Consider the following 16,962-nt stretch of genomic DNA (forward strand, 5'->3'; position numbering starts at 1 on the left):
CTAGACTTACTACTAAACTGATTGGTACAAGCTGTATGTTTTTCTTCCCCAAGATACCAGTCCAGCCCCACTTGACTTCATTGGTATTATGAAACATTTACCACACTCTACACTGCTTGAGCCCCCAGTGGCAGAGCGGTATGTCTGCTCAGTTACAATGCTAGAAACCGGATTTTGATACCTGTGGTGAGCAGAGCACAGATAGCCCATTGTGTAGCTTTGTGCTCAATTCAAACAAAAAACAAAAATCAGTGCTTGTTGCTCGTCATCATAGACCTATAATTCTTAGTATCAATGTCTTTGCTTTTGCTACTCAATAAAGTGCTGAGATTTTCGGTTGCTAGCATCTGTTGAGACATTGGCTGAAACGACAGCTCTGCCATCTTTTCTGTATAGCAAAATAAGGACAGGTACTTCGCTAGTGCACCATTAGTCCACAAGCAAAAACATGTTTTGCTCTTTTAATCCTCTATAAGTTCCAAGCGAAGGCATCAGCTGTGTTTCAGTGCACATCCCTTGGCAACTCTTGCTGTGACATATAACAATTGTGTATAGTTGCATTGTATTTCCATCTTGTAGAAGCAGCTGTCTGTTAACCCTTCAGTTACTAGGCCAATCTGGTAAAGGTACGAGTAATACCGTTTTCCATTAGAATTGCCACTACAGTCTTCTTCCTCTCCAATGGTTAGTTTAAAGTGACCACTTTAAATCATTCGATGATAAGATCCACTTCCATAAGAATGAGGATGCTCCTTATTTGAAGTTGTTCTTGCATACGCTCAGTGGAAAGTTTCTGAAATAACTTATTGACCAGCATATCTTTCCAATCTACAGAGATCATTTCAATGTATGTCTTCAAATGCAACTGGCACATATCATTAACGTAGATAGCCAGTCCATGGGTGTTAATCCTCTAATAATCCTTGAGCTTGGCCCAGTAGATTGCTCGTTTTGCTACTGGATGAAATCAATGATGTTGCTCATATATAACTGACTCCCAGTGATCTGTACGCTCCTTGTCTGGATTTGTGATACCATTAAGAACTAGACTATCTAAAGTCAGGATCAGGCACAGCACAGTCCCTCTTCAGAGTCTATTAATTTCAAGCAGTGACCTGCCTGAAATATTTTAAGAACCCGTACAGGTCATTTATTAGTACTCCCTGAACGCTGAGGGCATGATTTGATTGCAGGCGCTTGTGTGCTGGGCCAAAGAACAAGATAGAAAATTAAAAAAATATTGCAGAAGTTTTAAGAAGGTATTAAAGAAAGTTTCGTACTATATGTGAAAGAATTAAATAGACAATAAATCAGAATGAAAGCAAAATTTATTAATAATATATCGGAGATGTACAGAGTAATTACAACAATAAGGTTAAATAAGTACTGAAAAACTTTAATAACAAAACTGAAGTATAGCAAGACTGTGGTGACAAAATAATTAACAATGTCAAAAGTGAACAACGTAGAAAAAAGCAATATTAAGATAAAAATAACATCGTCGACAAAATAAAACACAAGAAAAACGAGCAGTTTAATGGAAACAGTAAATCATTTATACATTTGTCTGCATTTGCTCAAGAGTTACAACCAAAATTACTATCTTATACTAAATATGGTAAAAGATAATTTACCTGATCCTCTTTGCCGCGGTTGACACAGCAAATAGTTCAATGTGGCTTTTCTGTAGAAATAAACAAACTCTTGAAACGTCTTACATCTGAAGTGGGGCATGTACGTATCTTATTTTCTGATAGCAAAGCTACATTGGGTTATTTGCTATGTCCATTGAAGGGAATCGAACTCCTAATTTTAGCGTTATAAGTCCGTAAGCTTACCGCTGTCCCAGTTTAAGTGAGACGTACAGCTTGAAAGAAGAAATGAATCAATTTGTTATTATTTTTATGTGTATTTGACCTCTCGATATTATTACGTAACAATCCTAAACAAATCTCCCACCCACCCCCGTAATGTATTAAAATTATTGATAAATTCTTAGGTTTCCAACTCGCCACCTACCATAAGTTTATCGCACTAGTTTAATAAACAAAATGGGTGACTTAATAGATGAAATATTAAGATATGGTCTTTTTTTAGGTGCTATTTTTCAGATAGTTTGTATTGCAGCTGTTGTTTTTATACCAGCTAAAGATGAAGGAAAAGTATGTAGTTTTGACTTTTGCACTTGATATTTCAGGATACATTTGCGATCTGTTTAAGTATTAGTATTGGTAGTCAATTATGTATTAGACTGACGGCAGTGAATGAGTGAAAGAATTTTATGAATGCAAAACGGAAAATATTTTACATAGCAGAGCGAACAATGTTTCGACCTTCTTCGGTCATCGTCAACCTGACGAACCTGACGATGACCGAAGAAGGTCGAAACATTGTTCGCTCTGCTATGTAAAATATTTTCTCAACAAACAGCCGTTTTGCATATCTTCTCAACAAGTGGGTTTCTCGACATCACTGAGTGAAAGAATTGGTGTTATTACTACATCTAGTACTGTCTGTTTTGTGTAGCACAAAACGGTTCATAATTTATAATCTTTTTTGTTTTAATCCATCAAATTGTTCTAAAATAATAGTATAGTAAATTATGAATAAACTTGCAAATAGTTATTGTAAGTGTAATTTTAATTAGATTCTTTTGTACATTTTAATGAAGATATAGTATTTTTTTTATAAATATTTTAAGCACTTTTCCCATATTTTCACAAGAATTTCAGTAATATCATTGAGCATGTATGATCATAAGTTAAGTGTACTATTTATCAATGAAGAATAAAGGTGATCAAAAGAAATACCATGTTAAATGACTTTCAGATGGTTTCTGATAAACTGATGGGCCAACCTGATATATGCTGCAGAATACCTTAAAGTACCATTTTACTTAAGTAATAAACTCTCTAAGTACCAACAGATGGTGCATTTTTACCAAATATTCCTTGTAGTCATCTTTGTTAATAGTTGACAGGTAAAATGTGTTAATCATTACTGGTTATGCTGTGTCACATGATAATAAATCAACCAATAATAACAGATTACTATGTTAACTGTGTACACTAGTAATACATTATGAGAATATACACAGATTTACCAAAACTTAAGCTAAAACCCTTTTGTATTTGACATATTTCTTTTTTCATGCCATGGAATGTATATAAGGGAGTTACTCCCAAAACCCCAATACTTTCAAACAAACTTGTGAGATAAACAAGTACAGTGAGCACCAGGCAAACCCATAATTAAAGGAACAGAGACTTTACCACATGCAAACAGTATACATAGGCCTATGGGAGGAAATATGACAGAGGTTCTTGAAATAAAGTAATCTAAAATGAATAAATTTGTTTAAAAAAACAGGATAAAAATTTCAGACATATTTGTTAAAAGCATTTAAGTTTATGTTTCAGGATAGAACCATGGCATGAAATCAGTTTTGTTAAGTTTTCAAAAGAATTAAAAATGCAACTAATATACCAGATCTTGTTCACTTCATCCATGTGTAGCAGATATTCACATGCTTTATGACTATGGGCTTTCAACTGAGAAAACATGTTATAAATATATACATATTTTGAAATTACATTTTATCAAAAACAAAACTTAAAAATTGATTTTATGAATATCATGACTATTGTTTGTTTATGCTTGGTCAATGCCAATTTGTCATCACACGTTACTGCTGAAATAAAGAAAAGAAATGTGAGATAGGTTTAATGTTAACAGTTAGGGTTAAGGATCAGCTGTTTGTTCATGACTGTCTACATTTATGTAATTAGATAATAGTGCATTAGAAACCACTAAAAATATTTACTAAGGAATATTTAAAGTATGTAAGTCATGAAGGTAATTTTCAGACATTGAGGATTTTAAAAAGTAAAAGATAATATATAGACAAGAAGAGGTCACTTGGTCCTTAAAGATTGTTCCTGTATGCCCACATTTTAGCAAAAGTAAAAATTAAATCCACTCTTTATCTTTTCTTATTATTTATTGATTCTTAATTTAAACTTGTAAAGTGACAGTCTCCACTACTGGTGATGGCAGATGGTTCCATAAGCCATTCAACCTGTGAAAAATAAAACCATCTTAACTGGAACCTAGCCCACCTTAGCCAAATTTTAAATTTGAATCTTGCTGTTTTCAAAAAAATGGTATAAAGAAATGAAGCCTTTATCTTGATGATTACCTGGATACTCTTGATGAGGCCTAGAACTTTCAAGAATGCCATTTTATTTTGGAAGAAAAGTTAGTGTATTATTGCAGAAGTTTGAACACATAATACATAAAGAAAAGTTAGTGTAGTATTGAACACATAATACATAAAGAAAAGTTAGTGTAGTATTGAACACATAATACATAAAGAAAAGTTAGTGTAGTATTGAACACATAATACATAAAGAAAAGTTAGTGTAGTATTGAACACATAATACATAAAGAAAAGTTAGTGTAGTATTGCAGAAGATTGAACACATAATACATAAAGAAAAGTTAGTGTAGTATTGCAGAAGATTGAACACATAATACATAAAGAAAAGTTAGTGTAGTATTGCAGAAGATTGAACACATAATACATAAAGAAAAGTTAGTGTAGTATTGCAGAAGATTGAACACATAATACATAAAGAAAAGTTAGTGTAGTATTGCAGAAGATTGAACACATAATACATAAAGAAAAGTTAGTGTAGTATTGCAGAAGATTGAACACATAATACATAAAGAAAAGTTAGTGTAGTATTGCAGAAGATTGAACACATAATACATAAAGAAAAGTTAGTGTAGTATTGAACACATAATACATAAAGAAAAGTTAGTGTAGTATTGCAGAAGATTGAACACATAATACATAAAGAAAAGAAGATTAGTGTAGTATTGCAGAAGATTGAACACATAATACATAAAGTAAAAGTTAGTGTAGTATTGCAGAAGATTGAACACATAATACATAAAGAAAAGTTAGTGTAGTATTGCAGAAGATTGAACACATAATACATAATTGCAGAAGAAAACATAATACATAAAGTTAGTGTAGTATTGCAGAAGATTGAACACATAATACATAAAGAAAAAAAGTTACACAGAAGATTGAACACATAATACATAAAGAAAAGTTAGTGTAGTATTGCAGAAGATTGAACACATAATACATAAAAAGAAAAGTTAGTGTAGTATTGCAGAAGATTGAACACATAATACATAAAGAAAAGTTACTGTAGTATGCAGAAGATTGAACACATAATACATAAAGAAAAGTTAGTATAGTATTGCAGAAGATTGAACACATAATACATAAAGAAAAGTTAGTGTAGTATTGCAGAAGATTGAACACATAATACATAAAGAAAAGTTAGTGTAGTATTGCAGAAGATTGAACACATAATACATAAAGAAAAGTTAGTGTAGTATTGCAGAAGATTGAACACATAATACATAAAGAAAAGTTAGTGTAGTATTGCAGAAGATTGAACACATAATACATAAAAGAAAAGTTAGTGTAGTATTGCAGAAGATTGAACACATAATACATAAAGAAAAGTTAGTGTAGTATTGCAGAAGATTGAACACATAATACATAAAGAAAAGTTAGTGTAGTATTGCAGAAGATTGAACACATAATACATAAAGAAAAGTTAGTGTAGTATTTAGTGTAGTATTGCAGAAGATTGAACACATAATACATAAAGAAAAGATTTGAACACATAATACATAAAGAAAAGTTACTGTAGTATTACAGAAGATTGAACACATAATACATAAAGAAAAGTTACTGTAGTATTGCAGAAGATTGAACACATAATACATAAAGAAAAGTTAGTGTAGTATCATGAAGATTGAACACATAATACATAAAGAAAAGTTAGTGTAGTATTGCAGAAGATTGAACACATAATACATATAAAGAAAAGTTAGTGTAGTATTGCAGAAGATTGAACACATAATACATAAAAGAAAAGTTAGTGTAGTATTGCAGAAGATTGAACACATAATACATAAAGAAAAGTTGTGCAGAAGATGTAGTAGTGTAGTATTGCAGAAGATTGAACACATAATACATAAAGAAAAGTTAGTGTAGTATTGCAGAAGATTGAACACATAATACATAAAGAAAAGTTAGTGTAGTATTGCAGAAGATTGAACACATAATACATAAAGAAAAGTTAGTGTAGTATTGCAGAAGATTGAACACATAATACATAAAGAAAAGTTAGTGTAGTATTGCAGAAGATTGAACACATAATACATAAAGAAAAGTTAGTGTAGTATTGCAGAAGATTGAACACATAATACATAAAGAAAAGTTAGTGTAGTATTGCAGAAGATTGAACACATAATACATAAAGAAAAGTTAGTATTGCAGAAGATTGAACACATAATACATAAAGAAAAGTTATTAGTTGAACACATAATACATAAAGAAAAGTTACTGTAGTATTGCAGAAGATTGAACACATAATACATAAAGAAAAGTTAGTGTAGTATTGCAGAAGATTGAACACATAATACATAAAGAAAAGTTAGTGTAGTATTGCAGAAGATTGAACACATAATATGTAACATCTAGAACTCACAATACCTTACTTGTTTTGCTTTTTTAAAATAGAAACAGCATTTTTATTTTCAAGAAACCTGTTACTAAACACATTATGAATATATGTGTGTATATAATATATATTCATTCCATTGATTATGTGTGTGTGTGTGTGTGTGTGTATCTTACTGAAATTATCACATTCAGAAACATAAAAATTCTACAACTCTCAAGACGTCTTGACAGAAATTAATAAAAACCCTATAACCTATGTATTTTTCTAGCATCATAAGTATTCAGAAACTTGGAGACATATAGAACAAATTTCATCTGTTAGTTTTCTAACTTCATCTCAATTACTCCTTTACTTTAGCAGGCTTGATGAAAAAAAATGCATAGTTTTATTACATTTGAGCTGAAGTTACAAACTCATGAAAGCTCGCTGATTGCACCATGACCATTTAAACACCACCCGTAGGACTGTTCGTCCTGGCCTCACTCATTGTTCATCCCATATCACTATTAGCACAGATACAGTTATCTGTGTTCATTGAACAACCACAACCTGAACACAGCAGTTCTTCATAGATGTTGGTTATTGCTCAACCTATAAAGAGCTTGGGTTTATATTCCCTGTATTATCCACTTATCTACACTACAGGGACTTTTAAGTGGTTTTAATGGGTGATAATGTGAAAGATGATCTTTCATGTTAAGACATTTAAAATTATATAAAATTTGAAAAGTAATTTTTCTCCCACGAGGTAAGAACTGGTTTAAAGGAAGAAGATAACTTTATTAACTGGTTGAACTATAAAGCCTCCCTCTAAATGTGCAGCTGTGGTGAAAGAAGAAACTGCAAAGAACTTTTGCTTCTGTGTATAGTAATATTTAGTTTTAAATTGTGGGTTTTGTCCAGTTTTTGATGATAAAAATAAAAAGCAAACTCTTTCACAGTTTAATTCCATAGTTTAAAAAATAGTAGATTTATACCACAGTTTCAATTATTAATTTAATAAGTAACAAATAACTTAATAATCATGCACATAAATTGACCTTTCACACTGTGTAAATGTTTCAATGAAACAATAGAAAAAATGTATTACCTGTGAACCTGAAATGTTGCACAAAACTTGTGATGAGAAAAGATGTAATGTTAATAAGGTACTTTAGTTTAAAACCTATATGTTCACATAATATTGATAAATGATGTGAAAGCTTTGTCAACAATAAAAACAAAGTAGGTGTGAAGTCAGATACTTATCAATAAAAGTAAAGGAGAGATTTTGTATTCTTGTTGGTTTTGAAGTGTAAATACCTTGAGTGATATCTACTTGTACTAAACTCAACCATTTATACATTGATAATTGTTACAGAGTTCTGGTTAGTATTCGTACCAAATATGATTGAATTAGAGAAGTGAAGGAAATAAATGATAGTAAGAATAGTTGTAACTATAATAATAACAAAGAAACTTGATTAGAAAAGTTATTAACATTATATGGCAAATATTACTTTATAGTACTGTAAAAATATCAGTCATTCTATGGGTTATTTAAATGTTTATTGTCTAATGTAATACTATGGGTGAATTATGTTAATGGAGCCATTCTGGTATGTCAAGACATTACCTTTTGGAAGGTCTTCATCTTTCAGTGTGAGAAACCATCACAACCACAATAAAGAGGAGATAATATGGATAGACCACAATTTCCATACACATATAGAAAGAAGAATTATTAAAAGATAGTGAGGTGGTTGGAATGTTTCTTTCAAAGAAGGATGTGATATATGACATTTTACCAGACAAAAAAATACCTGTAAAATTACAGAAGCAAATTATTTGATCATACAGGTCCTTTGAATTTTGATGTTGAAAAATATTTGCAGGAAATGTCATTTCAATACTTGAAAATGTAAAAGAAGCAGAATTCCAGGCAATATGATCCCATGTAATACATGGCCAGATAAAGGGTTTTGATTGGAACAAATGTTACTGTGTAAATCGTTTGATTTGTACATAAATTACATTTATTTGTAATGCACTGTTACTTAAATCAAGGTGTTTGGGGTGTTGTATTTAGTTTTTAATTATGGAAGGTTTATGTAATTCACAACTGCACTAATGCATGTTCAGTATCCAAATATTAAGATTCTCCATATAGCCCTTCCAACAGCTGCAGTGAGGGAAAAATTAGAATAATAACTGATTTGTAGCACTAGGAGAGGATTACAATTTAAAGTTTGTTTTCTAAAGAGTGTTGAAAGGTTATTTCTGAATGGCTAAAAGCATGAATATGTTTCTAGTGGTAGTCTCTTTCATTTTCTGGAATACATGAGTTAGAAATACAATCTTGAATATCACATTTTGAAGCATATTTTTAGCTAAATTTTTTAACTTATGTCCTGGATTGCATGATGTTGAATGAACTGTTAATCTAGACTGTTTTAAACCTTTATTAGATAGTTATATGGATGTGTTTGGCTAAATTTAATTCAACTTTTGCTTTGTTTGATTGCTTTTGTAGATGTGATTTTGTCACTTTGCTGTTTCATATGTTTTTTTTTTTTATACATAAATTACATGGATCCAATGGCAATCTTGTCCTCATTAAAAGAAGAAAAAATACAGTGGTACCTCGGTTCTCGAATGACTCCCTTCTCGAACAATTTGGTTTTAGAACAAATTGTTTGAGAAAGACATGTCTCGGTTGTCAAACATAAACTCGGTTTCCGAACCAAGCTGTCATGAGTTGAACCCCAAAATAACCGACTGATGACCTGAATGACACTTCGACCATTTTCAGCCCACACCAAGCTTGTCCAAAACATTTTACCCGCACATGTTCCTCAGTCCACACCCCCGCTAAAATCTGCTGTGAATGTTATCGTTTTTCTTTTTGTTGTTTTTCTAAATATTTTGATTAAATAAGCCACCATGGGGTCAAAGAAGGATTATGAAAGCAACAAACCAAAAAGAAAAGTTGTTAGAGCCACAATAGAGGTGAAAAAAGATCTCATAGTGAAGTATGAGAGTGGTGTTCGCGTGTCTGACCTTGTTACACAGTTTGGTATGGTGAAGTCTACAGTCTGCACCATACTGAAAAATAAGGAGGTCATCAAAGGAGCTGATGTTGCAAAAGGATAGTGCTTACGAAACAAAGATCACAAACAATGGAAGAGGTAGAAAAACTGTTGTTGATTTGGGTAAACAAAAAACAGTTAGCTGGTGATAGCATTTCTGAGACCATCATTTGTGAGAAAGCAAAGCAGTTGCATGCTGAGTTCCTGAAAAACACCCCTGGAACGAGTGCTGATACAAGTGATGCCTTTAAGGCTAGTAGGGAGTGGTTTGAAAAAGTTAGGAAGAGAAGTGGCATACATAGTGTGGTGAGACATGGGGAGGGTGCCAGTTCTAACAAAGACCCTGCTGATAAATTTGTTAGGGAATTTAAGGACTATGTAGAAGCTGAGGGTTTCATTCCCAAACAAGTGTTCAACTGTGATGAGACAGGCCTCTTTTGGAAGAAAATGCCAAAGAGGACCTACATCATCAAGGAGGAGAAGTCACTGCTAGGACACAAGCCAGTGAAGGACAGGCTAACTCTATTGTTATGTAGTAATGTAAGTGGGGACTTAAAACTTAAGCCTTTGCTTGTGTATCATTCTGAGAACCTGAGGGTTTTTAATAAAAATAATGTCCTGAAAAGTAAACTGAATGTTATGTGGAGGACAAATAGTAAAGCATGGGTAACTAGGCAATTTTTTATGGAGTGAGTCCATGAAGTGTTTGCCCCAAGTGTAAAGAATTACCTCATGGAAAAACAGTTGCCATTCAAGGCCCTTCTTGTGATGGACAATGCACCTGCTCACCCACCAGGCTTGGAGGAGGGGTTGGTGGAAGAGTACAGTTTCATTATGATGAAGCTCTTGCCCCCTGACATGATTCCTCTCATTCAGCCCATGGACCAAAGGTCATATTGAACTTTAAGAAACTCTATGCAAAACCACTGTTTTAAATGTGCTTTGAAGTGACCTCTGACACAGAGTTAACCCTCAGAGAGTTCTGGAAAAATCACTTTAATATCTTACATTGCTTGAGGATCTTAGACAAAGCCTGGAGGGAAGTGTCTTTGAGGACCATGAACTCAGCCTGGAAGAAATTGTGGCCAGACTTAGTAGCAGGTAGAGACTTTGAGGGCTTTGAGGCTGAGCCTGTTGTTGAGAATATTGTCTCACTAGGCAAGTGTGTGGGCTTGAATGTGAGTGGTGATGATGTGGAAGAGTTGGTGGAAGACCACAACACTGAGCTCACCACAAAGAACTCCAAGACCTTCAGAAGGAGCAGCAACAGAAGGCAACTGAGGAAGTGTCTTCAGATGAGGAGGAGGGAAGGGAGGATGTTCCTAGTTTACTAATCAAGGAAATGTGTGGAAAATAGGGAGAGTTACAAAGTTTTGTGGAAAATTTCACTCTGACAAAGCTGTAGCAAACTGCAGCATAAACCTTTTCAATGACAATTTCATGTCTTACTTAAGAAACATTTTAAAATGTAGGCAGAAACAAACCTCATTAGACAAGTTTTTAGTAAGAAATAGGTCCAGTGAGTCTCAAACAGATTGTAGCGTTGCAAAGAGACAGAAAAGAGAAAGAACCCCAGAAGGAGAATTACCTGACATTTTTATGGAAGGTGACTCCCCTACCAAATAGTAATAACCCTTCTACCCTCCACCTTCCTCACCACCTTTCACTTACAACATCAGCTCTCTTCAGCACAAGTAAAGTGCAGTTAAATTTTCATTTACTGGCTTTTTATTGTGTTTATAGTTTTTGTGGTTGGCTTTATGCATGTAAGTATCATTATACAGGTATAAATAAGCAATATTTTTACTTAAAATGCTTCATAATGCGTAATTTTTGGAGGTCTGTAATGGATTAATTTAGTTTACAGTATTTCTTATGAAAAAAATCGATTCGGTTTTCGAACAGCCTTCTGGAACGGATTAAGTTTGAGAACCGAGGTACCACTGTAGTACAAAGTTTTGCAGAACATGCAATACAAGACTTTTTATACTTGTAATATGATTCAGTGTTGCTAAGACATTACAATAAAGTTTATAAATATATTTATTTTTGAACAAAAAATGCTGTTTTTATTATTTATTATTAGTCATTGTCGTGAGGGTATGATATTTCTAACAAACTATGTGACATAACACGACTCAAAGGAAAATCAGATTGTCTTGTGCATGACTCAAATCATCACCTTGTATTTTCTTTTTAATTAATTGCAAATATTCAAAAGATGTTTTGCTCACAAAATATAATTTACTACCAGGCTAAGCATAATGAAACCCCCCTTGCAAGGATACGAAGCTAAGTTTAGTAAATCTTCATTTATACGTGAATAGAGTTCAAGTGTTTTATCTCTAATTTTCAGGATGGAGGGGAGTCAAGTGATGATGATACAGGGATAGAAGGGACATCTCACCAACCGTCTCACAAGCACCATAGCCATCATTCTGGCAGGAGAAGTAGGCAGGAAAAGAAAAAGAGGAGATAAATTGTTAACATGTTACATGTACCTGGAAGTTATGGCTTGGGTAGGTACTAACATACGTTTTGAACAATTTGGTTTCAGTATTATTGTGCTTAAATATAACTTTCATTTTCAGTAGGTGAAGATATTTAGAGTCTTTACAAGATCTGGAATAAGAAAGTAAATATTTTTAGTGTATAAAAACAGTAGACACAGAACGTTGGTGAAATATATGCTGTGGTATCTCTTGGGTCACTAGCAGAGCAGATAAATTAGATCTACTGACAATCTAAAATCCTTACTCTCAGGCAGGGCAAAGTTTACACAGTTGACAGATGTTTGATGAGACAAAACTATAACCAATGAACAATACAATACACATTAAACAGCTGACAACAGGCATGTGATATGTGTGTATTTTAGTGTGAAAAGTATGGGACAAATGTGTTACAATGAATGCTTTAATAAAAAGTAAGTGTATCTCTTTTCTTCCCCTGTAAGTTCAACTAGAACAAAGAGAAATGCTGACAAGAATAGCTCAGCTCACCAATTAATTGTTTCATTACTTGTGTAACACAAACAAATAACTAACTTCTAGCATTTACCTTGACCCCCATTTATAAAAAGTTTTGATAATAGAAATGATTAAATATGCCATAATTTTTAAATTTTTACTTTGTTAACTGCTCAGGAGAAAAACTTACATTAGAATCTGTATACTATAACTAAATACATACTGCCTACAACATGGACTCAGAGGGTAGATTTTGTTGTACATATTTTTATGCCATAAACTGATATGTTAGGAAGAACTGTGAGTAAGTGGACTGTTCTCAATATGGATACTCTGAGTACCTATGATGTGCATGTGATATCAATACTATGAATATATAGACTACATATGGTACCAGTGCTACTCATATGTAATCTGTGTATTTAATATATTGATACCTATATAGCCTGTTCATTATATTAGCAGAGTACTCATAATATGAACACTGAACATCTGGTTCATTGATATAAATACTGTATGTATAAGGTAGATACTGTGGGCCTTTGTAAGATACACAAGACTGATTGTTCTGAAGTTAAACTTTTATGATATTTTTTTTTACATTTAGTAGAAGCTTTATTAATATAGTGTTTCCTATTCTCACATCCACCACATCACAAAAACAGCAAGTTTCAACAAAATATGTTGTATTAAGAATATATAAAGTGCAAAGCCTACATACACACTTTTACAGATATTTACTCATGACTTGTGTTTTGGTATATTTGAAGTAATTCTCATTACAAACTAAACTTAAAATGCTTCCACAACAAGTTATAAAAAAACAGTTCTTTGTTTGAAAATAAAGTTTTGAACACTACCTAAAATGAATGTAAACATTCAACCCTATAATTACAGAATTTATAATTTAAGTACCTCCACCTGAGAGTTTTGCATGAATTAAACCACCAGTACAATTTATGAGTATATGTGATACTTACTATGATGATAAACTTAGCTTTGTTTTATATATAAGTTAAAAAAGAATAAATCTCTTCAATAAATGCTGTATTCTTTGTTAAAATAATGTCGACTTCAAGCATAATAATTTAAAATTACTGATTTTAATTCACATCTGAGGTGTGCATCTGACTCTAGCTGTTTCTCAGTACTCTCTGAGCCCAAGATTATGTGAAATAAGTTAACTGAAAGCCACAAAAAGTTTGATTGTATTTGTTGTCTATCAGTGAAAATTGTGTGAAAGTTATTTCTTTCAACTTTTACACTGTTATTTAATCGTTTTTGTTATCTATTGTGAGAGAAAACAAATACTTTATAGAGGTACAGTAAAATATTAGTTAGGATTATACTATCTTGTGAGTAGAGTTGGAAGTGTTAAAGAAATTAGTATGAAAAAAAAGCAGTACTCAAAATAGGTGTTGCCATGACTAATGTATAACCCTTGAAACTAATGGGTGAAATATGACTGTGTGTTTATCACTGGAATGGAATGTGCAAGTAAACATTTAAGGTAGATACTTAGTGTAAACAGGCTGTGTATATTATATTAAAACAAATTTGGAGCATTATTGGCCATGTTGCCACATCCAGTCATGCATTATCTTATCACTGTGTATCTTGTAGGTTAGTTTCCATTGCATGAGGCTTAATTCAATGACATTACATTCAAATCACATTACACCTCTGTGCATGCTATCTACAATCCATCTAGTGCATGCAGAAAACTATTTCCCAGTTCCTGTTTCAGTATTTAATTCATAATTGCACAGACATCAATAGGTTCTCCATCTGGTGATTTTATCAGTAATCCTTTTTATGGAATTGCATAAATACACATTTTATTTTACAGCTGCTTGAGGAATGTGGAGGTTAATTTAACTCATCAGAAAACAAAACCTTTGTCCAGTTTTCTACATCCCATGTTTGGTGCTTCTCAGCAAAGTTTAACCGAGCTGTTTCATGGTGTGGAAGGAGGCGTGGCCTTTGAAGATGTTTACGGTTTTTAAAGCCTTTCTCTCATAGAAGCTGTCTTATTGTTCTTGAGCTGCATTCTGTGTCTGTAAGGACCTTAATCTGGTTTGATGATCAGCTGGTGACTTGCTGGACAACCCATCAAATCCTCCTGCTCAACACTGGCGAAATTTTCTTGGGCCGACCACTTGAAATTCTCGTTCCGTATCCCTCAGTCTTTCAAGACATTTGCAACACCAGTTTAACTATGCCCAATCTCACCAGCGATGGCACGTTGCGAGAGACCTTGCTTTTGCAGCTTCACAATTCTGCCACATTCAAATTCTGTTAACTTTTTAGCCTTTGCCATGTTTTTACCCAATGTAACACAGGAGATGTCAGTGGGAGATGTTGACAATACTAATGTTCACATTTTTCCTATTAAATGCTATAAAAGTTTTTTATTTTTATTTTCCCTTTTCTTATTTTCATCTTTTGAAGCTTTATTGAAATAAGTAGTTGAGTCTAACAATGCAAAATGCATATTTTTTCTTTATGTTCATTGGCCTTAAGATTTTAGTCAGCAATGTATATGTGTGGATACATATATTTTGAAATGTTAATAATTTTTTATTTATTTCTTTGCAGCTTGAACTTCTTATGAAATGAGGAACAAGATCTAAAAATGCAGCAAATTGTGCTCATTCTTTAAATTGAATTCTGTTATATTTACATGTATATTAGTTTTTCTTTTTTGTATCATTTTAGGGACTATGTCATTAGCATCACAGGATTTAGGAATTTATCATTAAATTATTATTATTAATTATTTCAAATTCTCTGGTATTGGTTTGGTGTTTTATGGCACAAAGCAGCTAGGCTATCTGTGGTTCTCTGGTATTAAAACTTCTTTTGTTGATTTGTAATAATTTAATATTTGCTCCAAACAGTTTTTTTTTAATCAAACAAGGAAGCTTCCAAAATATATATATATAATAATATAATAAAGCAAATATACATGTATGAGAAGAAGAATCTAAACTTTCGAAAGATCAGTGTACTGGAAACATGGAAAAATTAACATTCTTATTGTTTAATGGCAGCTAAAGAAGAACTCTCTTCCAAATTTCTTGACATTGTAAATGATTACGATTTTCGTTAATAGATGGCACTACATCTAGCAGTACAACGGAATTATTTGACTTTGCAACACAATAACTAGAGAAAAATAAATACTGTGGATATTATTAACAGACAATAACCGTAGAAATATTAATGTTATTTAATTCAAGACTGTTAACGGGCTGTGTGTTAGTATTTAACTAATATAAGAACAATGTGATGGCACCTGATGCCGTACAGCTTTTTATTTTGAAGAAAGGTATATCTACTACACACTGTAGACAGAATTGTCAAACAGAACTCCCTGAACAAATATGTAAGCTTCTAAAATGTTCAAAACTTACGAATTTATTGTTGAAAATATACTTAGCCTGCATTGATATTACTACAATAAATTGCCGATTTGAAAACTGACATATTAAAATAACTTATTCATTTCCTGTTTAAATAATCTACAAATATTCAATATCCAGATATTTTAATTTTTTGAGGGTATCGAGTCTCTGCTATTTAAGATCACCTTGTCCTATACACTTTGATATTTAGATATGAGACGAAAGACTGTATTATGAATGTCGATGCAGTAGGCGTTAAGGCATTCACGTGTTTGCGTTTCTTTGTGAAAGCTTTTCATTTTGTTTATAGAGCAGGTTGTCGGGAGAAAAGGAAAATAAATGAATGCTTGAAAAATATTTACTCTATAGTTGTTTTTATCTCGCTTGATTTTCTGTTTACCCTGGAAACCGTATGTTTGCTGCGGTTCAATGCACGTTCTGTGAAAGAAGTTTGGGCGTGGGTGTAGCTCAAAGTCTTTAGATTTGTCGTGTTTTATAATTCGAGAATGTCACAGTCGTTAGTAATATGAACGAGTCGAAACGAATTTCAAACCTCAAAGGAACAGTGCAGCGCGCCTACGTCTTGACGTACATAATTCACTGGGGTTTCTTAAAAAGTACCAACTAATTTTCTAGTAATTAACACGACTGTAAAAATCAAACATGCATTATGTAAGTGAGGATTTACGGATGTTTGTTCTATATTATGCACTGCTGACAATGGTAGCTTAACACATAATTGCGGGGATAACGAACTACTTTCTCAGGGGAAGTAGAAGAGCTGTACTAATTATGATGTGGGAATATGAAAGTAACCTTTCTTTGAGAAAGCATTAATGTCAGTGTGCTATAGAAACTGACTCATTACAGTTGACGTTAACAGTAAAATGACATTTTAATCCAAGTTTAAATGTGTTTTGTTTTAATTTCTCTACTAACATTATTGCGTTTTTATTGAATATGA

At 32.5% G+C, this 16,962-nt stretch overlaps 1 protein-coding gene across 1 annotated transcript; it reads left to right on the top strand.

Annotated features, from left to right (window-relative positions):
* The first annotated feature begins 2,015 nt into the window (after positions 1-2,015).
* LOC143244048 (protein anon-73B1) lies at positions 2,016-16,353 on the top strand. The gene is made up of 3 exons (XM_076488049.1): positions 2,016-2,162; positions 11,979-12,141; positions 15,190-16,353. Exons 1-2 carry the CDS (start codon positions 2,052-2,054, stop codon positions 12,099-12,101), a joined length of 234 nt encoding a protein of 77 aa, XP_076344164.1. The 5' UTR covers positions 2,016-2,051; the 3' UTR covers positions 12,102-12,141; positions 15,190-16,353.
* The last annotated feature ends 609 nt before the right edge of the window (positions 16,354-16,962 follow it).

This window comes from Tachypleus tridentatus, chromosome 1, assembly GCF_004210375.1.
Source record: "Tachypleus tridentatus isolate NWPU-2018 chromosome 1, ASM421037v1, whole genome shotgun sequence".
NCBI lineage: Eukaryota > Metazoa > Arthropoda > Merostomata > Xiphosura > Limulidae > Tachypleus > Tachypleus tridentatus.